The sequence below is a fragment of the Ixodes scapularis genome, unplaced genomic scaffold, assembly GCF_016920785.2.
Source record: "Ixodes scapularis isolate PalLabHiFi unplaced genomic scaffold, ASM1692078v2 PGA_scaffold1__304_contigs__length_218370807, whole genome shotgun sequence".
In the NCBI taxonomy this organism is placed as follows: Eukaryota; Metazoa; Arthropoda; class Arachnida; order Ixodida; family Ixodidae; genus Ixodes; species Ixodes scapularis.
This window is the reverse complement of record NW_024609846.1, coordinates 216,754,018-216,779,433: the sequence shown is the minus strand read 5'-3', so window position 1 is coordinate 216,779,433 and position 25,416 is coordinate 216,754,018. Positions and strand designations below refer to the sequence as shown.

The 25,416-nt window shown below is 47.7% G+C and overlaps 2 protein-coding genes and 1 pseudogene across 2 annotated transcripts; all 3 read right to left on the bottom strand.

Annotated features, from left to right (window-relative positions):
* Positions 1-6,645: 6,645 nt before the first annotated feature.
* On the bottom strand, positions 6,646-7,275 carry LOC120850692 (secreted RxLR effector protein 161-like). Its single transcript, XM_040223308.1, has one exon. It carries the CDS (start codon positions 7,273-7,275, stop codon positions 6,646-6,648), a length of 630 nt encoding a protein of 209 aa, XP_040079242.1.
* A 2,596-nt stretch (positions 7,276-9,871) lies between these two features.
* LOC120850691 lies at positions 9,872-10,590 on the bottom strand (annotated as a pseudogene).
* Positions 10,591-20,765: 10,175 nt separating this feature from the next.
* On the bottom strand, positions 20,766-24,414 carry LOC120850690 (nuclear apoptosis-inducing factor 1-like). The gene is made up of 3 exons (XM_040223307.1): positions 24,114-24,414; positions 23,778-23,889; positions 20,766-21,357 (listed from the first exon to the last, which is right to left on the bottom strand). Exons 1-3 carry the CDS (start codon positions 24,412-24,414, stop codon positions 20,766-20,768), a joined length of 1,005 nt encoding a protein of 334 aa, XP_040079241.1.
* Between the last annotated feature and the right edge of the window lie 1,002 nt (positions 24,415-25,416).

The window sequence follows — 25,416 nt, the reverse complement described above, 5'->3', positions numbered from 1 at the left end:
TTATTAGTGCCCCAACGAACGCGGCAAAGCAAGGACCGTCAGTACTGCTTCAAACAGGCCAAGTGTGGGCTTCTTCACTCAATCAAAGAGTTTTTGTTCAAATATTGCTGGACAGCGACAGCCAAAGAACCTTCTTGTGTCGCGACGTCTCAAACAAATTGAAGTAGGCAGCTCTTGGAAAAGAAGAGCTCACCGTATTCACGTTTGGTAACGCTTGACGACATTCACAGTTTCACTGTTGACGAGTTGCCATTGAACTATGTGGTCGAACCACCGGCTCACGAATCCACTTTGAAGCATTGGAAGTACCAGAAATCTGCACTGTCATCAGTCATCCGGTAAACGAAGAGCTCTGAAGCATGCTGAGCGCCGATATAGCACCGGAAGGTATACCATGCTCAAATGAAATAGTTGTCCTCATCGGTTCTGACCCCTATTGGCCTCACCCCCCCCCCCCCCCCCCCCCACCTTGACGCGGCCCTAAAAAACTGACCTTTTTCGGTTGAAACCGAATTTTAGAAAACTGATTAGACATACTTTTATCGGTTTTTATCGGTTTAAGCTCTAAACGCCGCATCTACAAACTGACCTTTTTCGGTTAAAACTGAAGTTTCAAAAATAGATTCGGCGTACTTTTATCGGTTTTTATCAGTTTAAACCGAAAACTCCGAACCCCACGTATACCTGCCATTCTAGCAACCCACGAAGCACAGTCACCACCCTTTCTCTGTCATGTGAATTCTCCAACGACGGGAACGAGGATTTTGATCCTTCACAAATGGGACGCCGAGGTGCCACTGGTGTCACCGATTTAGCCGACACTGAACCAATGGATTACCAGTGCTCTAACCATTTTAAAGAAGCATAAACAAGCGTGATGTGCGGTACGAAGTGCCTATCATAATAAGTACTGCAGGCCTAGAACCAGATCGCTATAACCTCAACAAACACGAGAAAGAGATTAGGATGGCGCTATTTTTGGAACCAGTGTCCCTGTGCAGTAGGGTCGGCCACAATAAGGTCTACGCGCAAGACTGCACACCCACGAAACTGTCGGCTGCCACACAGGACGACGTCTTCGAAGAACTGGTGAACTAATTGACCATTTGCTATATTACCCAAGCATCAAGGAGAATGGAGGAACTGGTGTTCCACGCGCCACACGCGCACGCCTTCCCCGTATAAAAGATTCGAAGTAAATAACCAAAATACAGCGTTGATGATCGCGCGTGCAAAATTCTTTCTGATTTAGGCATTTGCCTTAGAAACGTTACTACTGCTGAGGCCAGCACGTGCGGCGCGTGGAACACCAATCCCTGCATTCTTCTTCATGCTTGGGTAATATAGCAAGAGGTCTATTGAAAAGTCCCGTCGCTGCACGCGAGAAAGGGAGAGCTACTATGCTACTCTTGGAACCAATGTCTTTGTGCGATAGCATCGTCCTCGGAGAGATAGGTATACATAGCTTTATATCCACGGAAGATGCCTGCGACAGACTGGTAAATTGTTCGGCCTAAAAATAAAAAAAGATAAAAACGGAAACCGCCTCACTGCAAGTTGTTGCTGCCCCGGAGGAGCGAGCCGTTGCGGTCGAACGTTGCAACTGAAGATCTTATGCATGCTAGGCCGAGCAGCGAAAGAGTGGCATTGGGAGCAGACGAAGAGGTGACGATTTGTCCGGTGCGCGAAACAGCCGGATGAAAAACAGATTCTACACGAACCAGCGCAGAGATTCGGAGACGCTGTGAGCGAGACGGCAACTCAGAACAGGAGGATCGCGAAGACTCGCGCTGAGGAACAATCAATCGGGTCGGAGAAGGACCGACATCTTTTAGGCACGGTTCAGCAGTTAAGGTTCGTCCATAACAAGCTGAAAATGCGGCCAGCTGCCGCAGAGCACTTGGACGGGGAACACCAGGGGCCGCTTGCTCGAAAGAGTTGAGACACAACTTGAGACAGTCTCAGCCGAGACCGAACGTGAGCCACTTGCTCGAAACGAAACTTAGTCTGGACTTGAGACTGAAACCGAGTCTCTGACTCAAGTTGTGTCTCAAGCCGGGAGACAGCCCCGTAGCAAATTAGCTGGCGGCCGATTTAAGACCCAAACTGAGACCCAAACGGAGACCCAAACTGAGGCAGTCTCAGAGGTTAGCCACTTGCTCGAAACGAAACTTAGTCTGGACTTGAGACCAAAACCGAGTCTCTGACTCAACTCTAGTCTCAGATCTTGAGACAGTAACCGAGGAGGCTCACTGGCGGTCTCAGAGTAAACAAAATGTCGGACGTGGCCACAAGACACCGGCTCCAAACAATCTTCGCCGCATGAATGCACTCCGCGGCACCGTCGGACCGTGTTTTCCAGGACCGATTTCGCCCCCTCGACACCTTCGACGTTTCTGACGAGGTTTCGGTTTCGCCTTCGCCGCGACAGCAACATGCGCATCACCGGAGTCTTGGAGGTGAGAAAACAGTCTTATTTCTAACGTTCCTCTTCGACTATATGTTACATTTATTAAGCGGCCAGCTGCGAAGTAATTTTGGAGCAATCGAGACTTTTGTTTTCGTCAGTTAAAAGCCCCTTCTGGTCAACATGCAGCGCCGTCACTGCGTCCTCAAAACGTTGTGTAGTGGTCCTTCCCCAAGCTCACTCTATTTTTATTGTCTTTGGTGTGGCACCATAGAGATCAGTGGGCACCACTTTGTGGCACGGTCTTTCGTATCCCGGTGAGTTCCTCATTACGAAAACAGTTTTGAAATAACGAGTTTCACAACTTGTCAGTGGAAACAGCTGGTGGATACTTGAGTGAGTTTTGAAAAGGAGCAGACTCTTCAAAACGGTAGCGAATGACATGTATTGATCATATCTCGCGGCAAGCTTCGTTCTTTTGAGGACTATGTCGGCAGTGAAAACTGCTATAGTATTCAACTGACGGTGTAAACCATGTTTCCTCCTTCGGGTGGTCAACAGCAGCGGAACTCCCCGAACTGCAGCAGAAGTTTTACGTCATGGGCGGCTTTCCGGGCGTCGTGGGAGTCATCGACGTCACCCACGTTCGGATCCAAGGGCCGCCGTGCACGAGGAACTGTTCGTCAACAAGCACTACGGTCACTCTATCAACTTGCAGCTGATTGTGGACGCGCGCTCGAGGATCCTGAATGTGGTGCCATGTGACCCGGAAGCATCCACGATTCCTACGTGCTGTCGCAGAGCAGTGACGGGGAGAACGTCGCGACGGGCGCGTACGGCGGCCTGACCATTGCGGCTACCCGTGCAGGGCGTGGGTGATAGCGCCTTTCCGATCGCCGACTGCGCCAGTGGAGTGTGCGTACAACCAGGCTTACGGAACAACACGGTTTGTAATCGAAAGGTTGGTGTTATGGAGAGCTGCTTTCAGAAAAACTGTGTCTGTGAGATGTCTCAGAGCTACCTTTTTCTAAAGCGCAAAGGGCACACTGCGCATTGAATAGCCAGGCTATGAACAAACCGGTTTATGTGCACAGTGTATCCTAAGATAGCCACCATGCCAGGTTGTAGATAAATTTTGATTGTAGACAGACTGCACCGAATGGCAAACAGCAGCAGTATCATGGGGCCTGGCAAAAGAACTGCTAAGTACAGTTGTATCGAGCATCACAATAAGTGGAGTGAAGGGTTCTGTTTGTTGTTGTAACCCCACAGACAATTAGCTGAAACACCCGATCCTGACTTCTCTGTGTCCATGATCCTCACAGGTCCTATTACCTCAGTTTGTTAGATTTATAGCTTTTGGGTACATCACGCTGTTTTCTGTTCTAAAGGGTGCGGTACGTTCCGAGTATCTTAATTTTGCGCCTCCGCCAATGAGCTTTCGACTTTTGCTGGTAAGAAATAATTGCAAACCTAGAAGCGTGACCATATTAAGAGACACTCTGCGTTTCTTACGCTGTCGGACACGATAATGACGACGTTAATTTTTCTGATGCCAATGTGGGGTCAACTTTCTGTGGAAATACAGATACAGAGTCAAAGCATGCCATTTCGCTGCGTAGCTAAATATAGTTCAACCAAAATAATTTGCTGTGTGTAACTTCAGCACTTTAAAAAAAACTCTTATTGTTCTTTTTAGCCTTGTTTCCGAAACATTGCTATGATATTAGTGTGATTGTGTTAAACAACTTTTTTTCTTTTTTAACTCCTTTGGGTTCTCTTTGTTTGTTTGCCGCAGGTTTTCTGTAATCCATTACATCATAACTGGGTTGGGAAAAGGCGAAGACTACGGTCTAAGAAAACCAATCAGCAGGTTGGGAAGAGACACTTGACTCACTAGGTGCGTGCAGTGCTATCAGAGAGATAGACGAAAAAGAGAAGAATGCCGCTTTTGGGACAATTTTGAGTTACAGGTTAAGTTTCAGGGGAGGGAAAGCAACTTCCCAAGTTCCTCCTTCCCCACTTCTTCAACTGCTTGGGTTACGCTTTGCCTTTGTCACCGATTGGCTGGAGGGGACCATATCACTTACTTTTTGCCAAGTGACGGTGAGACAGTATAGTTTCCTGTTGAACAAACATGGTGTCTTTCTCTTGTGCAATGGGCAGGGGTGTGGATTGAGCTACGAGCTTTGAACTCAGGGTCCCTGGGTTCTGCATTGCGAGTTTTTGCTATACAATTTCCGAACTGTAATACGCCACTGACCCTCCCTAGAGCCAACAGTAATTGAATGATATCCAAATATGATTTCGCTTTGTGCCGTAGCTTGTGCGTGTTCCTATTTTGGTGTATTGTGCAGACACTGATTTTCCAGCACCAGAAGAGTTATTATATCAATAACCTCAAAACTGCAGTGCCAGTGAACTTCACGGCACGGAACTTCACGGCATTCACGGCACGACACAAATACTAAACGCATTGACGCTGCCTGCATGCCACTCGGCGGTGAAGTCTCAAAAAGCCTATACAAATGCAATGGTGCGGAAGGCAAACATTTTGCTTGAGGTGTGGCCGTGGCAGGTGTTTTTGTGGTTATGATGTTCGCTTTTAATTGGCCGAGTGTGTAAAAGTTGTCGCAACCTTTCTATGAAGCCATCATTTCTTTAGTCTTGCATGCTGCCAAACGAAATAATGAAGTGGAAGGTTTGTGCATGCTAGAAACTAAAGGTGGGGGCATTGAAGAGAACTAAGAAAAATATTTTAATATATTTACAATCCCCCCCCCCCCTTTTTATATGGGTTTTCTTGTTGAGCAGCCTGCCCTAGCAGGGCTAAGACTTTTTTTTTTTTTGCACTGTTCTCCATAAAAAATAGCCGCCATCTGTGTCTCCCTTGTTGCTTTGTGCTCTGCTTGTGCCATTCTGAGCTCCTCGAGGGCTGTATTTAGCCAAGGAAGGACACATTTTCATTTGAGTGGCATGTTTTCCGCCTGTTGTGCAAACAGGTATTTATAATAGTGCCTGTCTGCAGCCTGCAGGTGGTATGCTGGGCCTCCAAGCTGGTTCTGGACAACACGGTCCTGGTCAGCGTAGGCCTGATGGTGGTGGTCGCCCTTCCAACGGCAGCAGTGCTGCCTCAGGCTGAAGGGGCGCCTCATCCTCGTCCAATTGCCAGTCCAAAGGCTGGTAATCTTTCGTTCCCCGGACCTCGGCATCTTGAGGAAAATGACCCCGGGGGCCACAAAGACCTTGTGGCCGAAGGCCCAACCTTTCGAGCCAACCACCTTAGTTGCTGGCCGCACATTGACTGGTGCTTTGCTAACCCTGAGTACAATCCACAATAATGTTTTTAGTGTCACCCCTGTACATAGTTCGAGCGCACTCTTATTTGTTTTTTCAGGAAATTGTTTTGTGTGCATGTGGATCAAGCTCGATCGCTCAGCTCTCAACCGTTGTGGCTCTTGGTTTTGAAAGTAGCTAGGCTTCAGCGGAACCAGTCTACGGTGTAAAAATCGAACCCGGTCGTAGCTGTTGCGGCTATTATTTCTGAAAGTAGCTGGGTTCGTGTAGAGCCAGTCTGCAGTGTGTTTGTCAAGCCCGATCGTAGCTGTTGTGGCTATTAGTTGTGAAAGTCGCTGGGCTCGAATAGAGCCAGTCTATGGTGTGCAGGTCAAGCGCAATCTTAGCTGTTGCATCTATTTTTTGTGAAAATAGCTTGCTTCAATTTGGGCCAGTGCGCAGTGTTGATGCAGGCCGCCCGATTTTCTGGTTGCTTGTCCCTGTGCTTCTTTCCAGTGATAAAAAGAATACCATGCTAAGTAGCAGGTGTGCTCAGGGTGATACCAAGTTTAGTGAGTGTATGCCGGTCGGTGCTTAATAGATGGTACTAGCTTACTGCTCAATATGTGCAAGCAGAGGATGACTTATTAATTGTGTTCCAAAAAAAAAATGAGACGTTTACAATTTCCTGTAATGCCGAATAAGAATGCAGCTCTTGAGGAGGGTGCGGAGAGGAGGGTATTGTTCGTTTACCTTAAGTGCGCAGAGTGACCACATTTCTGGGACGTGGATCGAGTGGATTTGGGGATGAAGAAACGACATACAGCTGCCAAGCTGCCATCTTGTTTATCAGGCGGGAAGAGAGGGGAAAAATAGAAACAATAGTGGAACGGCTGCACGACCTTAGCGCTGGATTCGTGGTGCCATCTGGTAACGGTCCATTACACTACCAACACTCCCCCTTAATGGACTGTCGCCACGTCCACGTTCTTGACACCGAAACGTTCACAATGCTTGAGGGTCAGCCTTCCATTCAAGGCCTTGGTGAAGAGGTCTGCAGAGTTACTCGACGATTTGTTGTACTGGAGTTGCAGCTTTCCTTCTTCCACCTTTTCTCTCAGGAAGAAGTGCTTCAGATCAATGTGCTTGCTTCTCTCCGACGTGACTTGATTTTTCGCCAGCGCAATTGCACCCTGGTTGTCTACCAACAAGACCTGTGGTTCCTGTAGAAACTCGTGCACACCAAGCTCCTTCATGAAGTTCTCTAGCCACATAACTTCCTTTGTAGCATGACACATGGTCATATACTCTGCTTCGACGGTTGACAGTGCAGTACTTTGTTGTTTCCTGCTGCTCCAGGAAATTGCAGCGCCGGCTAGCGTCAACACATAACCATTGAATGACTTCCTGTCAGCCTTGTCATTAGCCCAGTCTGCATCGCAAAAGACCTGCACACACTTCCCAGTTCTTTGGTAGATTAGTGCACAATTCTTCGTCTGCTTCACATAGCGAAGGATGTGCTTTATGCCACTCCAGTTCTCTTCTGTGGGATGTTCGTTTAACTGACTCACGTAAGTGGTGGCAAAAGCCATGTCCGGTCTTGTTCCTCCGACAAGGTAAAGCAACGCACCAATTGCCTGTCTGTACTTGCGCGGCAGGTCTTCTCTCATTCGGTCGTTGCTCTCTCCTCTTTGGTACTTGCTTCCAGGATCCAAAAGAGATGATGCTGCCTTAGCATCTGCCTTGCCTTGATCAGACGGCATAGACCGTCTGATCGAGGGTCAGTTTTCCATCCCTTTCTCTTTTCATTCATATGGAAACGATGTGGCTGGCTTCCCCCAAGTCTTTTGCGTCAAACTCGCTTCCTCCTCTTCTGCGATGATCAAGAGGTCATCAACGTAGACTCCTACAATGAGCTTCTTCTCTTTGCTGACATATAAACAGGGGTCTGCTTTCGATCTTGTCATCCCCTGCAACTTCAGCAGTTTGTCCAAGGTGAGATTCTACTCCCTTCCAGACTGTCGCAGTCCATACAAGGTCTTCTTTAGAAGGCAGACTTCATCCTTCTTGCAACGCCGAAAGGCTGCGGTTGTTCCAAGTAGACGGTCTCCTTCAGTGTACCGTTCAAGTATGCTGCCGTGATTTCAACCTGGTGGATCTTCCAATTTCTCTCGACTGCTATGCCTAGCAGCGTCCTGATGGACTTCAGCTTGACAACTGGAGAGAAGGTCTCCTTGTAGTCGGTTCCTTCCACCTGGGAGTATCCGCACGCTACTAACCGTGCCTTGTACCTCTCCAAGTCACCATTCTCGTCGTATTTCTTGCGGATTACCCACTTGCACTTTACGACCTGTCTCTCCTTCGGTCGTGGCACCAGTTCCCATGTTCCTGAAGCTTCAAGGCTGTTCAGTTCACTCTGTATAGCTGCTTTCCATCTCTCTTTGTCTGATGCAGAAAAGGCTTCGTGTAGAGTTTCTGGATCTTCCCGGTTGTTTTGCTTGGCTATGCAGGAGCCGTGACATCCACTTTGACGTGGTCCCTTCTTTGCCAGTCTCGCCAACCTTCTGTATGCTTGCGTACCACAATCTGTCACGTTGGATATCTGCTGTGTAGCTCCATTGTCGTCTTCATCAGCTGATGATCTAACTTCTTCGGCATTGTTGTGGCCAGTATCATTTCGATCTGAACCACCAACCTCACGTGACCCGCTCCACCTGTCTTCTACTTGAAAAATGATTGTGCCCTCGGTGTCGTCACATACATCAACGTCAGTGCTTGGAGCCTGGGCAAGCTTGCACGGGAAGGAGTCTCCTTCGAAGGTGACGTCTCGACTCACAAAGAAGCGGTCTTCTTTCTGGTTCCACAGCTTGTACCCCTTCACTCCTTCTGGGTAGCCGACCAGTATGCACTCCTCTGCTTTCGGGTCCAACTTGCTTCCCTTGCATCGTCTGTTTCGCAGACTCCATGTTCTGCATCCGAACACTCTTAGGTGGTCCAGTTTCACTTCTCCCCCTGTCCACAGAGCTTCTGGTGACTCTCCTTCGACTGCTTTCGATGAACACTTGTTCCTGATGATGTGACTTGCAGTGACAACGGCGTCAGCCCAAAGTTCTTTGGGGACGCCTGACTGGATGAGGAGACACCTCGTCATGTCAAGCAGAGTTTGGTTCATTCTCTCGGCAACTCCATTCTGCTCAGGTATGCCAGGAATGGTGAGCCGACGCTTTATGCCATGCTTGGCCAGGTACTCATCAAACTCTTTGCTTGTGTACTCTCCTCCATTGTCACTACGCAAAGTCTTCACCTTCGTGTTGTGGAGAATCTCGACCATTCGTCTGTACTGGTCGAATCTGTCCAGCACTTCATTCTTCGTCTTCATTGGGTACACTACAGTGAATCTGGAGTAGTCATCAATGGATGTGACAAAGTAGTTCGACCTTCCCTTCGAGGCAGGTGTGATCTTTCCAACTACATCCGAGTGAACCAGCTCCAGTGGGGCCTTAGCCTTTGTTCCACCCTTCTTCGGAAGCTGCTTTTCTTCAATTTGCCGAGTGCACATGTCGAGCACTTTGCATCTTGACTGCTTCTACCACTTTGGCAAAGTTTTTCGACAGCTTCATGGTGGAGATGACCGAGTCGTCGATGCCACAGGGCGACGTCTGTCGCCTTTGCTAACTTCAATGTTGCAAGCGACTTACTCTCAGTGTACAATTTACCATCGCGCTTGGCTACGACAATAAGGTCACCATTTGCTTCAATCACTTTAGCTTTTCCGTTGCTGAAAGTCACGCTCAGTCCACGTTCCTCAATCTTCCCAACTGACAAGAGGTTACCGTCTAAGCTTGGTACGTAGAGGACATCTTGGAGCTCGACGACAGTGCCACCGCAGTCTTTCGAAAGTTCAATCTTTACCTGTCCTCTCCCGACGATTTCCATGACCTCCTTATTTGCTGCCTCAACAGTCGAACAGCAGGGCTTGAAAGTGGTGAATTTGGCTCTGTTTGACGTCATGTGGTCAATTGCTCCACTGCCAAGGTACCAGATGTGTGACCCTGAGGAACTTCCACCTCTGGCACAGAGCGCCTTCTTCGGTTCACTGGAATTTCGTCTTCTCTTTGAGCCGCATCCTTCGTCATCGGGACCCTCCTTGCATTCCCTGGCAATGTGTCCAAATTTTCCGCACCGAACTCATTGTTTCGGTTCAAAGCAGCTTGTACCAGTGCCAGTTGCTGCTTTCCTTAAAAAATGTTCTTGCCCGTTACGTTTGTGGAGCTGACTGCTCCTCATAATGGCTTGTTCTTTGTCATGAGGGCCTTGTTTTCTTCACTCTCATTTAGTTTGTCTTTTTCACGTTTGACTTGGCGCTTTTCTTCTACCAGCAGCCTTGCTTTCACCTTCTTCGTCGTGAGCGTTCCTTCGTCTTGCTCAAGATTTAGGATAAGTGATTCATACGTTTCTGGCAAGCCCATCAGCATCACCAGTGCCACTTCCCTGTCAGTGAAGGCGTATCCTGCCGTTTAAAGCTTCCTCTGTAGGTTCATTATTCAATCCAGGTAATCCTTCATGGTTTCATCTGGCTCCATTCTGGTGCTGGAGAAGTCTCCCATCAACTGAAGAGCATGCAGTAGCCCACACTTTAAATGTATCTCTTCCAATGTATTCCAAGCCTCACGAGCTGTCAAACATTCCCCAATGTCGTCCAGACAGGTGTCTTCCACTACTAGGAACATGAATGTCAAAGCCTTGGTGTTCTCCCTCTCGTCGTTCATCACTTCTCTCCCACCATAGCCAGGCTCCATGGCTTCCCAACAGCCTTTCTGGACGAATGCCGCTCTGGCTCAAATCGCCCACGCATGGTAATTTTCGTTTGAGAGTTTTGGTATTTTGAATTCGTCCAGCGCCGCCATCCTATCGCTTTGCTTTGTCGAGAGCGGTTCGAAGTAGGCTTACAGCGATGAACTTGCGTTGGGTTCTTGTTGCACGTCTTGTGGCACCCAGCGAAGCAGGAACACATGTACAGGTTTGACGACGTCTTCCACGAACCGTCGACGCAGTTCTCCTTCGTTCACTTCTTTGCCGAGAAATTCGTCACTGGCGTGTCAGTCACTTCTTCCCGACACTTTCATCACTGGCACGCACCGAACCGATGTCAGTACTTCTTTCCGACAGCCACAGGTGTCGCACGATGATCCGTCCTGCTCGGAAAGCGCAAAGGTCACTTCTTACCGACAACTTCGCTGTACCCACGCTTGGTGTGTGTAGACGTCTTCCGAACATAACACCCCATGGAGTCCGCAGCGAGACCGGTGTCCGGCGACGCTCCATCCGTCTGATGAAGAACGCGCCACCTTTTACTTTCTTGACGGGCACACACCGCTTGTCAGTCACTTCGTCCTTGACAGTTTCACTACACTCATGCTCGTCTAATCTTCTTCAGGCATCGGCACGACGTAGCGATGACGGTGTTGCTTGACAGTTTTTTCTTCAATGTGGTCGTACCTTTTCATCACTCATTAAAGGTGACCCCTTTTCCGAAATAATGGTCGATGTGTCGTCCTGGGCCCATAACCTGTTTGTTTATCTTAAGTGCACAGTGTGACCACATTTCTGGGACGCGGATCGAGTGGATTTGGGGATGAAGAAACGACATACAGCTGTCAAGCTGCCATCTTGTTTATCAAGCGGGAAGAGAGGGGGGAAAATGCAAACAGAAGGGGAACGGCTGCACGACCTTAGCGCTGGATTCGTGTCGCCATCCGATAACGGTCCATTACACTACCAACAGGTATGCCCCTCCTCCCCTCCATCCTCCCTCCACCCCTTCCCTCCCCCTCCCTCCTCCCTCATGACCTTCACAAGTGACCTTTCTGACGTCACTCGTGACCCTAGTGACGTCACATGGGATGTCATTATGGGAAACGTCCCAATGTAACGTGCAGTTAGGCCAACACCGACACCACTCACTCCGGAGACGCACGCCTAAGAGCTGCACTCTAAAAGACATTCTTCATGTGGGCAATGTGCATGTTGCAGGTGCTGTGGAAGCTTGCCGTCAGTATATGTGCTCCGCAGCTGCGAGCTCAGCTATGGCCGCCAGTGAATACTACCTGTAAAATGAGCTAGATGGGTAAAAGCACCTGCACATACATATTTATGTAACAGACTCTCAGCTTTGTGTTTGCACTCGTTTGACTTGGCATCTCAATACAATGGACCCAAAGAAAATGGGTCCCAAAGGAAATGAGGTCCAAGTGTTGTGTTTGTCGCCTTTGGACCTACGGAGATGTAGAGTTTTTGGCATAAAACATCAAATTCATGTTACTGCTTGCCATGTTTCGGCTTTACTTCATAAGCTTCTAGCCTGTGTATTTTGTGGTGATGGTGCAATGGAAACACAATAACCTTTGTATTGTTTGCATTGCTTAACTCCTTTTTAAAATGTACCTTCTAGCACTTGAGCAGTGTACAAGATTAATTCTTCTATTAATAAGTGCAGTGTTTTTTCATTAAAAAATACCGATTTTGACTTTTAACTGAAATGACATGGCTCAATGTTTCAGTGTTCTTGAATGTGCACAGATCCTTCTTGCTTTGGAGAGAACTTGCTGGAATGTTTCCTAGAGTGGGCCCAGTATTTAGTATTTGCATACCCAAGATACAGTTATGAAATCAATGTTAGCTTTGCTAGAACCCCCAATCATGTCAACCTCAAAAGGCTAGACTTGTCTGCATCAAATGGCACATACTGCATTCTAGTATCTTTGTAGAAACAGCAGTAACATGACAGCTCACTGGTCCTGTGCCTGTGGAAGACGGCTCTTTTTACATTTTCTTGGGTCATTGGATTTTGTCTGATTGCAGCAAGTGCATTCATTGTTTTGATTTGTTTGTAATAAAAGTTTTCAATCCAGAACTCTTGACAACTTCTATAATTTAGCCAGGAAAATTAGAAGGGATGTTTAAATACAGAGCTCTTGACTATTACTATAATTTAACCAGGAAAATAAGAAGTGAAAAAAATTGATTGAGCACATAGAATGTGTGCTTCATTTTTATGTGCAGTAAAGACAAATGTATAACAAACTCGCCCTTGTGGAAAGCGTCAACTCTGCAGCTAAAAAATTTTACGTTCTGCAACTTTTTTTTTTTTTTACTTTTTGTGTTGTGCGTAGCATCGGTTGGTCCCGCTAGTGCAGTACGGACAGTATGTATGATCTCTATGGAACAGATGCCGTGCTTTCTTTTTAGCAACTTTTGTAATCTTGTTAAATTTCTCTCGAATTACGCGTTTTTGTTTCTGCATTTCGTACACCAATTGATACTTTTTATCTTTGCACCAAATTACATTCGTCTTTACCTTTGAAGGGACGTACAGTGTTGTTCCTTTTTCTTAGAAAATGCATCGGCACGAACGGACATTTCTGTGGACACCTTTATTCGGCGTACGCACTCAACGTCGACGATGGTGGTGACAGACAACGCCCAGAACCGCGGCTTGCTGTCGCTTTTCACGTATAACCACAGTTTGCACGAAAAACACGACCCAGTAATTATGAGACTGTCGTCGTTTGTCGCTGTCCAAAACGACCGCGGCGTAGCAGACGACCCCGTGTCACATCCACGTCCGGATTCTTCGTTTTTCTCCGTTTTCCCTAGATTCCCTCTCGAGGCACCGCTCACTCGGTTGTAGGTACCGGACTCAAGTCCTGACTTGGCTGAGACGGTTCCAATTTCGTTTCGAGCAAGCGGCTCAACCGGCGTCTTACGTTGGGTCTCAGCTGAGACCCAAGATGAGACCGCCTGAGAAAACAAAATGTCGGACGTGGCTACCACCAGCCACTACGCACCGGCTACAAGTCATTTTTAATGGGTGAATGCTTTTGTTGAAGCGAGTTTAGTCTGCTTCTACGCCATCGACGTCTTCGACAGGAAAGCCTGCCACGACTGTTTCGTTTTCGGTTTGGTGGTTTCGCAATCGCTTGTTTTCCTGTGAGCTTGACTGGTCACCCATGTCCTGATGCAAGTGCTCAGGTAAGAAATAATATCAATAACACCACTGTTTTGTTGTGCTGTTTCGTAAAGGCAAATGTGAAAAAGTTTGGCATAATTATAACTTATTTTTGCGGCTCAGTTTCTGACACAAATGCAGCGCCATCCATTCAAGAATGAACGGAAAGCAAGACGTAGTATGTAGTCTTATTGTTCAGACGATTTTCAACCCGAGGATCACGGAGTTGGCCGAGGTACAGTTCCGAGGCAGTCCTTCCTTTGAAAAATGATGTGTTTCGTGTTTAAAAACAGTCGGAAAAGCAAACAGTTTCTCAAAATGTCAGCGTCAACTCCCGACAAACGTCATGTTCCAAAACATTTTGGAAGATAGCGAGTAGCTTGATACGTTATAGCAGTGTTTATGAACCTTCGCTAGGAATTGTTATGGCGTGGCTATATATATTTGAATCGAAACTGCGCTAGAATTTTTATTGTCTGTCATGAACGAATCTCAGACATATTTCTCCACTTCAGGTGGTCACCAGCAGCGGAGCTCCTCGGAACCAACGCCGGACAAGTAGGTAGTCCTCTTGGTGGTCGGCATATGCTCGCAGATCGTGAGGTGGTCGCCAAGTGGCAAGGAAGCACCCATGACCTCCACATGCTATCGCAGAGCTGTATCAGAGACAACTTCGGAGGAGGAACTTCAAACGGGCTCGTCATCGTGGATGGCGATCGGCTACGATGGCCGTGATTGATCGTGCCGTACCGCTGGGTAGACACGCCAGCGGAGTGCGCATACAACCAGGTGCACAGAAAACTGGAAAAAAATGGTAAGGGTTGTTTTTGAATTAGTTAGGTACAAGTACTAATCATGCTGTCTACGAATATCTCGGGGCCAACTTTTTTTAAACGGTCTGATCATACTGTGCCTGAAATAATGAGGCCGTAACTAACAAACTTTTTTCAGTACACTTCAGGTATAGTCACTGCTAGATCCTGGCCGGTAGATGACGACAAGATACAATTAACTATTTATTAACTCAAGATACAAAGGCTACATGACAACGTGACAGGTTTGTTGGCTGGTGTAGGCCGTTGACTGCATGCTTTGCAATGTTCGCGCGGTGTGGCATGGTCTTCTAGGTTTGGCATCTGTTTCCAGATGGTACCACCACTCAATACACAACACTCCTTCCCCCTAAGTGAACTCTTTCTCGAAGAGCTCGAGCCCCGTCTGATCTCTTCTGCCTGGCCACATCCACATCTTGCACTGGGCCCATCACCAATGTTTGCACTGCGCTGCCTGTATCCGGGTGCCCGGGTGGTTCAGGACGAGCAGCTTGCCGTTCTCCATGGCTGATGCTGTCTGTTGCAACTCTCAATGCACCGCTCCTACACACCGTGTCGACAGAACGTCGCATGATAATGCCCTCCTGGGTGCGGGTTTTGTAGGAAACTGGACCCGTCATTTCAACCACTGTCGCCAGTATCCATGAAGGGCCACTGCTGTAGCTGCATATGAATACTGGGTCTTCTGTTCGAAACATTCGTGACTTCGGTTGGGCTCCTTCGCTGGAATTTTCATCAGCTCCCTTCCTCATGCTCTCAGTCAGGTCTGGGTGCAGTCGGTCAAGTATTGTCTTCGACCTCCTGTTCATCAGCATATCCACTGGGCTCTTGCCTGTCATCATGCATGGTGTTACATGCTCCTGTAGCAGAAAACTGGTCAGATGCTGCCCTCATGTTCCCTTTTACAATATGCTGTAGCGAATCTTTCGTTGTGTGCACCATGCGCTCTGCTTGTCCGTTAGTTGACGGGTGGAAGGGTGCTGACGTGATGTGTCTGATGAGACCGGCTTTCAAGAATGTGCGGAATTCTTCGGAGGTGAACTGAGCCCCGTCATCCGAGACCACGGTGCTGGAGTTGCATTTCATGCGTCTACTGAGGCACGAGGAGGTGCAGGTCGTGACTCTTGGCATGCCATGCACTTGATCACATGCTCTTCTATGCTTCTGTCCATCTTGGGCCACCACACATAGCTGCGAGCCAGAGCCTTCATTTGGTCGATGCCAGGATGTCCGACATGGAGGGCCTCCAGCAACACCTTCCGGCCTTCTGGGGGAATTACGACCCTGTTCCCCCAAAGTATACATCCTTTGTGAACCGGCATCTCATGTTGTCGAATCTTGAATGGCTGGAAATTTGCCTCAAGGCCGCCTGGCAGCTAACCCTTCAGAGCTCAGTTGAGAACCCTTCAAACGGTGTTCTTTGCTGTCATTTGTGCGCCGTCCTTGGCGTGGAGCGGTGGATTGGATGTGTTCTCCAGAAACAAAACTTCTAGAGGAGGTGGCACCACAAACTCTGGAATGGCAAGTGAGAGGCAACTAAATGCATCGGCATGTTGTATGTCCTTCCGAGGTCAATGATCCAAACTGTAGTTATAAGCATTCTGTAGGATCGTCCAACGCAACATTCGTGGAGACAAGATGTATGGCATTTGCTTTGCAGGTATGAACAGTCCCAAAGGTGGTTTGTGGTGTTATGATCTCGAAGGCAATACGTGTAGTCATGGAACTTCTTTACGCTTGCCAGCACTGCAAAGGCTTCTTTGTTGATTTGAACATAGTTTGGCTTGGTAGATGTCAATGTGTGGGAGTAAAATGCGACGGGGACCTCTTTGTCATCTTCCGGTCGACGGCCAAGTACAGCTTTAATGTATGTCTTATGGCGAGGCATCACAAGTGTGCACAAAGGGCTTTGTTTCATCATAATGGTGCAGCACACTTGCTGAGGACAGCAGCTGCTTGCGTTCGTTGAAAACTTGTTCATGAAGAGGCGTCCACTCGCACCGTGCCTCTTTGTCAAGTAGCTGACGTAGTGGCTCGGCCACTGCTGCCTTTTTCGTAGAAAGATGCAATAGAAATTTAGCAGTCTTAGGAAAGCCTGTAGCTCCTGTTTGCTTGTTGGTACTGGTGCCTCATGAATCGCCTTCACCTTTTCTTTTGTTGGGTGCACACCCGTCTCGTCAATAAGAAATCCCAGGAACTCGAGCTGCGACACTTCAAAATGGCACTTTTCACTTCTTACCCTGAGTCCAGCATCAGCAAGACGGTGCAGGACTTCCTCGAGGTGGCCTGCCAACTCTTCTTTGGTGCTTGCAGCAATTAGAACGTTATCGAATTATGACACAACCCTGGTGATCCCCTTCAGGAGGTCGTCCATGAAGCTCTGAAAGATCCCAAGAGCAACATTTACTCCAAACCGTAGCCACTTCACTCGAAATGCTCCTCGATGGGTTGTGATGGTTTGTGCCTCCGCCGCTTCTTCATCAACCACCAGCTGCTGGTAAGCTTCTGCCAAATCCAGTTTTTCAAAGAGCCTCCCCCCCCCCGAGAGTGATGTCAGGAGGTGCTGTACCATGGGGATCAGGTACGGGTGTTGAGCCAGTGCCTTGTTGAAAGTGCACTTGTAGGCGCCGCATATTCTAATGTTTCCAGTTGCCTTCATGGGCGTCGCAATCGGGGTCTCCCACTTTGGTTGCATGACCGGCTCGAAAATGCCTTGTTCAATAAAGCAATCAAGTTCAGCGTCAATTTTAAGCGTGAGCGCAAAGCGCATTTGCTAGGGTTTCATGCGGATTGGCATCATTGTAAAGTCAAGGTGCTGCGATACTGGGGGTCCCTCAAACTTCTCAATCTTTTACCCAAAAACGCCATCATACTTTGCAAGCACACCTTCAATAGACAGCCCTGTGACCTTATTTACCCCTAGCAGCCTGATTCCCAATGGTTTAAACCAGTCCATGCCAAGGAGGGTTGTCCACTGTCCCTGTGTTACTGGCAGTTTCTGGTCTCCTTCGAAACTGCTGTGCTTGACATGGACCTTATACACCCCCTTGACCTGCACCGTATTGCAATGGAAATCTGACTTGCGATTGAAATGGCTCACCCGGTGCAGCATCTTCTTCATGACCTCATTTGTTTGTTCTGGGATGATCGATAACTCTGACCCCTAGTCAACTTCCATCATTGCCGACGTCCGGTGCTTACGTGTCTGCGATGCCTGTGGCGGGGCCAGTTGGTTAGTATCGTACACATCATCAGATTGTGTGTTCAAGTTCAGAACGTTCGCCATGGTTTTGGATCCTCTTGTTCCCATGGCCCGCTCTGCGCTCATTGTTTCATGCGACACACACAGTCGATGCGGCCGATTTTTCTGCATAAGTGACTCTGGGCATCCTTAAATTGACAATACTCCCGTGCGTGAGCTCCTCTGCACCCATTGCAAGGCTTTGTTTTCCCGTGGTATACTGTTTCCTTGTCGGTTGCCTAAGCGTGTTTTCTCCTTCCTCTTAGTCCTGATGTATGGCAACGTTGGTTGCCACAGTTGGTTCTCCTCCCCTCACATCGTGGTGCTTTGAGCCGCCGCTTCAGCTGCCAGCACTTCTTCCTGAGCGATCTTGAACGAGAGTTTTTTTTTTGCGAAAAGTCGAGCTTCAAGAGTTTCATCCCTCAGGTCACACACGAGTAGATCTCACAGTGTTTCCGTGAGATTTGGAAAGTTGCAGTTTTGTGACAACTGCCGTAGTTCCACAATGAATAAGGCCACAGACTTCTCGGGACCCTGATTCCGCCGGTAAAGGCATTCTGGCGTACAATCTCCGACGGTTGGCTGAAGGTCTTCGTTTTGGGAGTTGCCAACGCGAGTATACAATTGTACTAAGTCAAAAGTGGCAGCACCGCAAACGCCAAAAAAAACAGCACGTTTTCTGGTTGGGTTGGTGATATCGTTTGCCTCGAGGTGGAAGTGCAATCTTGCCTTGTAGGCGTCCCCCTTCTCCGGAAACGCAGGGTTGAATTCTCCTATCTGTCCCAGGGTCGCCATTTCTTGTCGAGGGTACAAGGGGGGTACCCGAACAAAGGGCGATGTTCACAAACCTTCTGCCTCACCTGTACGTTCCGATGTGGGGCCGTAGAGTGCGGCAGTCTCTATGCAATCTTATCCTCATCACCACATGATAGATCCTGGCCAGTAGATGATGACCGGATAACATGAACTATTTATTGACTCAAGATACAAAGGCTACGTAATGAAGACATGATAGGTTCACTGGCTGGCGTTGGCCGTTGACTGCGTGCATTGCATTTTTTCCGCGGTGTGGCGTAATCTTCTAGGATTGCGGTCCGTGTCCCCGATGGTGCCACCACTCTACACACAACAGTCACCATGAACAGTCTGTTGAAACTGTGGCTATTGCCAGAAACTTTCGAATAGGACACTGAAGTAAAAGTTTTTGTCAGAAAAAATGGGTGATTACAAGCACAGAGACATCAGGACCATTCAGCAGATGGGGAGGGCGACAGTGGTGGGGGGGAAGGGCAAGTTTGCACTCCTCCCCCATATCTTTTCCATTAAATTTCTGACCTGTCGGGGGGGCAGTCTCTCCCCCGCCCCCCTATTTCGTTTCGACGCCACTGTACAAGCAGAATGTGATTACAACCATCATGTCTGTAGTCGACTGTATACTGGTGGTTGAGGCGACGGCCATTTGCAGCGAGAGCTATGGTAAAATGCGCCTGATTCAGCTGTAGCACTTGCTATGTATCGCGGCGATAGTTTCATTGAGTCGCCCCGCAACAGAGTAACCGTCAAAGAAAAGAAGGTCCGAGTGGCAGAGGAGGGCTGCGGCTGCACAGTTGGCAGGACTCTTCGTGGCGGTGCATTGACAACACTTTTTAACATTTATGTTCTCACACTCTTTGCATCAGCCTTGCCTGTTCGTGATAACGATGCCCTTTGCCTTTATCTTCATGATGTAGTTTCCATGTTTTGAGCGCACCTTCGGGGCCTCCTCGCCGAGTACGGGAAGCATGCCTCGCCGCGAGCTCGGCCAGGCAGTGATCAGTCGGCAGTGGCCCCCAAATGCATGCTCGCTGAAACGCTGCCACCGAAACATCGGCCTTTGCGGTCCATGACATATGGATCCTTGCATTGTTTATCAATACTTCACTAACTCATAACTTTACTATGAGTGGCGTCTAGAGCCGCTGGTCAAATAATTGCAGGATTCCAGTTATTCCTTGAACCGCATATTTAAATTTGTTCTTCCGACACAATAGCCTTTCGCATCAAAACTTTGTCGGTGGCATATGGGAACTTTCTGCTCGTAGCACACTTTAGCAACGCCGAAATATCTTGTACAGGCTGGTTGAATGTCGTCATCGTAAGTTTGGCACAGTTTTTCAAGTTCGCATGCCAAAAACCAGGTAGTTTTGTAGAAAATAGGGTGCACATCAGTGCATGTCCGGGCAATTTGTGGCATCCTATGCCTTGGTAAGTGCTTCCATGTGGTGGGAAGTCAATCACCAGCATGGTGCGGGGCCCCCGTTTGTTTGCCGTCTGATAAGCAAGTTAGTTGCTTTGTTTTATATGAACCACAGGCAGCCCAAGGAGTTGTGGCTACTTTTCGATACAGTGCAGTCAAACGCACTGAAACGAAACTGTGTGTATGGGCCTTTACGCCGCTGCGCTTCCATTTTGGACCTGCAGTTTGTACTTTCTTTCGTTGTCGTTCCCACTCGGCTTTGACGTCCGTGGATCATAGATGAAGGTTGCTCAAACATAAAAAGGGAGATGAATAGTTAGGTGTTTTGGCTGAATGTGCCTTAAGCAACTTCGACAAAGGCAGCAAGAAGGGAGATGATTGTAAGGATTGCAAAGGAAAAAAAAGCTTTGATGCTGACTGCATGCCACGTCGGCGGTGACATCGCTCAGGCCTGTACAAATGCAATGGTGCGCAAGGCAAACATTTTTTTTTTGCGGGTGCGGTCTTTACGCGTGTTTATTACACTAATGACTTTCACTTTTACTTAGCTGAGTGTGTAAAAGTCGTTGCATTTTTTTATGATGCATCATTTCTTTAGTTTTTCATGTTGCTAAATGAAATACATAATGCAGTGGAATTTTTTTGCATACTTGGAACCAAAAAGACATTGAAGAGAACTAACCAAAAAAAACTGTTTATTGTATTTACAAAGTAAAGCTAAAACGGCAGTGCCTCTTTGCCAAACTGAAGGCCCCTCCTCCCCTTTAAGGGTCTTGTTGTAGGCCCTTCCCAAGTAACATGAAAATTTTTTCTCCCTGTTCAATATAAAAGTTTGCAGCCTTTTTCATCATTTCGGCAGCCTCGCAGGCTGCCCTTGCTGCCCTTGCCTGCTCTTCCGTCGCCTTCAGTTTGGCAAGGAGGCACTGCCGTTCTAACTTTACGTTCTCGTGTTGTTGCTCCATGATGTCCTTATAGAACTGTTTGTCTGCAGCCCGTGTGCTGGCTGCCGAGCCTGCGGGTGGTGCGCTGGGCCTCCAGACCGGTCGTGAACGAGGTGGTCCCTGCCGGCCCAGTGGTGCCGGTCGCCCTTCAGCAGCAGCTTCTGCCTCAGGCGGTCCCCCTGCCACAGGAGGAGGCCCCTCCCGACGTAGCAGCGCAGCTGCTGCACCAGGCTCCACGGGTGCCTCATCCTCGTCCATCGGCCAGTCCGGAGGCTCGTAGTCCTGCGTTTCTTCGGACTCCGGCACCTCGAGGAATGCGACCCCGGGGTCCACTTCAACTTCGTAGTTCAGGACTCTGTCCTCTCCAACCTCCTCATCAGTAATTGGCTGCACGCTGACTGGTGCTGTGCTGGCCCTAAGGAAAATACACCAGAATGTCAGTCTTGTCACCCTTGTACATAATTTGAAACACTCTTATTTGTATTTCATTCATGCTTTTTGTGTGAATGTGGATCAAGCTCGACTCCTCAGCTCTCGGCCATTGCTGCTATTAGTTGTGAAAGTATGTGGGCTTTAGTAAAGCCAGCCTACAGTGTGCAGGTCAAGCCCGATCTTGACTGTTGCGGCTATTAGTTGTGAAAACAGCTGGCTTCATGGAGATCCAGTGTGCAGTGTTGATGCCGGCCAGATATTTCTGGTTGCTTGTCCCTACAATTCTGTTTTATGTCAAAGACTACCATGTTGAGCAACAGATCTGCTCAGGGTGATTCCAAATTTAGTAGTAGTGTCTACTGGTCGGTGCTTAATAAATTGTACTCACTGTACACCATATTTGAACTGACTGCTCAGGATTACTTCTGATTTCTTTTATTTATCAATACTGTTCACCCTTTCAAGGTGGTTTTATTTCAGAAAAGACATTCCTCATGGTATGCAATGTGCATGTTGGAAGTGTTGCAAGAGCTTGACGTCAGCATATGCTCAGCAGCAGCGAACTCAGCTGTGACAGTGAATGCTACCTACGAAATGAGCGAGATTTCAGAGCACTAATCTCGCACAAATATGTTTATGCAACAGACTGTCTCAGCTTTGTGCCTTCATTCATTTGACTTGCCATCTCAATACAACGGACCTGAAGCAAATGAGGTCCAAGCTTTGTGTTTGTGACCTTTGGGTCTACGTAGCAGTAGAATTTTCAACATAAAACAATATATTTTTTTGCTGTTTGTCATAGTTCAGCTTGACTTCATAAAAGTCTAGCCTGTATACGGTAGTCTTGCGATAATTCAAACTCGGATATTATACTTCTGGTTAATTCAAACAAATTTCCTAAGTTTGGTTGTCTCGCTATGTTCTTAGTGTATCCATATGCCACTTAAACCGAATTTCGTTTTCCTGTAATTCATATTTTTTGTTCTTGCAGCCCTTTTGTTGAGTGTGCTTCTTTCCGAGCACCGATACACTGCAGAGGGAACACCCATGGAGCTGTTGCTTCTTTGCAATGCACCGGTGCTCGGTGATAAGCGCACTCAACGGGGCTCATGCGGAAATTTCTACAGCAACTTTCGCAGACGCTGTGATCTGGTAGCATGGCATACACCGAGCACTGGCACATTGCGGAGAAGCAACAGATCCATGGGTGTTCCCTCTGCAGTGCACCGATGCTCGGAAAGATGTGTACTAAACAAAAGGGCTGCAAGAACAAAAAATATGAATTACAGGACAACGGCATTGAATTTAAGTGGCATAGCATGGGCAAGTCACAACGTCCTCACAAGTTGCTATGAAAACTGTGGTGCAGTGCCCGCTTTTATTGTTCACGTGTCCCCCGTTTAATAGTTCACACTAGACAACTTCTTGACCCGATGAACAAACTGAATTTCGTTTTGAGTTGTCATGTGCTCTTTGAACAGCCCACAACAATGAACATTTTTGAGGGATAAATAAACTTTTGTCTTACATTTCACGAATGTTTCATGTGTAGCATACCTGGTTATGATCAGTAGGCCTATGTAAAGGAAAGCATGAAATATCTTCTGTGTATGTGAAGCCACTCATAAGGCGAATCATATATTTATCTTGCATCATTATTTAGATAAATTTCTGATAAATCAAACAAAATTCATGGCTTCCTGGAGTTTGAAATCATGAGAGTATAATGTATTTTGTAATGGTAGTGTAGTAGAAACACAATCCCCTTTGTCTTGTTCGGATTGCATGATACCTTTTTAAGATATACCTTCTACCATTTCAGCAGTGTACCAGCCTAAGTCTGCTATCATTTTTCTTTCCCAAACTTTCGAGACTCGGCCAACGGCGCTTGCGATGTTCAGAAGACTGCGTCGTCCTCCCCATGTACATGTCGGCTCATAATCACCATCATTTTAATCTTGCATCTCACAAGATTAGGTCGTGATCTTACATCATGACATAATCACCATCAGAAGATGTGGCATTTCGGGCGTACTTTGCACGGGCTGCTGCCTTTCTGCAGTGCCGTGGCTCTCCTAATCCAATAATTACTATTATTATTATTGTTGTTTATATTATTTTTATGATCATCATTGATGAGCGCAGTGGTCTTTCATTGACATGCCTAGCTCGACTTTAACTTCAGGTAACATGGCTCGAAGTTTTAGAGTTCTTGGATGTGCACGGTTCTTTCTTGCTCCGGAGAGAACACACCAGAACATTTCTTTGAGTGGCCCAGTATTTAGTACTTGCGAACTTCAGATATGATTATGATTACAATATTAGCTTTGCTAGTAGAACCCCCAGTCGTGTGAATCTCGAAAGGCTAGACTTCGTACAAATAGCAGTAACATGACAGCTCACTCGTCGGTGTCTACGCCTCCTTCGATACCCAGAAGGTTGGGGCTTGTGGAACCGATGACCGCCAGCACAGCCTCAGCCAGCGGTGTCAGCGTGTGGTCGTTGCGCCCTGCGCCTGTGGAAGACAAGGTTCTCTCTATATTTTGTTTGAGCATTAAATTTTATCTGATTGCAGCAAGCACATTCATTGTTTTGATTTGATTGTATTAATAGCTTGATATCTTAATTTCTTCTATAATTTAGCCAAGAAAATGAGAAAGTGGATAAAAAACTTCTTTAGCACACAGAATGTGTGCGTCATTTTTATGTGTAGTAAAAACATATGTATAGTAAACTCACCGGTCGTGGAGTATGCTTTCTTCGAGAGGGTCAGTTCCGCGCGGCTGCGAGATTTGAGGTTCTGCCACTGCTTTTTGAGTTGCGGCACAGTGCGCAGCGTCGATGGATGCCGCGAATTCATCACGGATGCGATCTCCTGCCACGCTTTACTTTTAGCAGCTTTTGTAATATTGTTGTTAAATTTGTTCTTAATTATACGTTTTCGTTTCTCGATTTCGTAAACCAATTGAAACTTATCATCTTCGGACCAATTTGATTTCTTTACCTTGGGAGGCATCCGTGATGGACCGGCAACATCCATGTCTGCGTGCAGCAAACTCAGACGGTCGTCTGCTAACTTAATGATCGAAACATAATTATCAACTTTTATTGCAAATGCTTCCGAGAAAATACGTCCAGCGCTTTTTTTTTTCTTAAAAAATTGGGCGTTAAGGACACGCAGGCATTTATGTAAACAACTTTATTCGGCGTACGCACTGGACGTCGACGACGGTGGTGACAGACGATCGCGATACGAAGCAATATGACAGCGTTGGTGCGCACTAAACTCTACCCAAAACCGCGCATCGCTGACTCTTTTTTTCTTCTTTCTTCTATTTTGCACGGAACCACGGTATGTACGAGACATGTGCCGCAGTTTTGCGACTGTCGTCGTTTCTCTTTGCCCAAACCGATCGCAGCGTAGCAGAAGCAGACGATCTCTCGCTTGCCGCCTCGCGTCGCCGGCGCTTTCTTATTGGACAGGAGGTCACAACTCGTCACTTCCACGTCCGGAATCTTCGGCCGTGTTCCAAAATTTACTCGGTCTCACTCTAGGGTAAAGGTTTTGTACCTTTGCGATCGAAAACCTACCCGAATCCGGCATTACTCGATTTTTGTTGTCACGTGACATGATCTGCCAGGGTAACTCGGATCCACTCGAGTAGATTTGGAACGCACCCTCTGTTTTCTCCGGTATTTCTTCAGTTTTCCCTAGATTCCCTCTCTAGGTACTGCTCACTCCGTTCTTGGCGGTCTGGGTGCCAGACTCAAGTCCGGACTTGAGTCAAGACCGCGCCGGAGACCGTGCTGGATCCGTCTTGGTCTCAGTCACGGTCTCAGCCGAGACCGCCAGGCGCCTGAGTCAAGACTTGAGCCAAGACTTGAGTCAAGACTTTCTAGCAAGCGGCCCCAGATCTCCCTGCCGAACGGAATGTCAGGGCTGGCGGAAATCGTGTGCTCAGCACGACCCGAAAATTTCGAGCACTGCAAAGTCTCGCAAGGGAGCAAGCCGTCTGAAACTGAGGTAACCGCGGATGCGGCC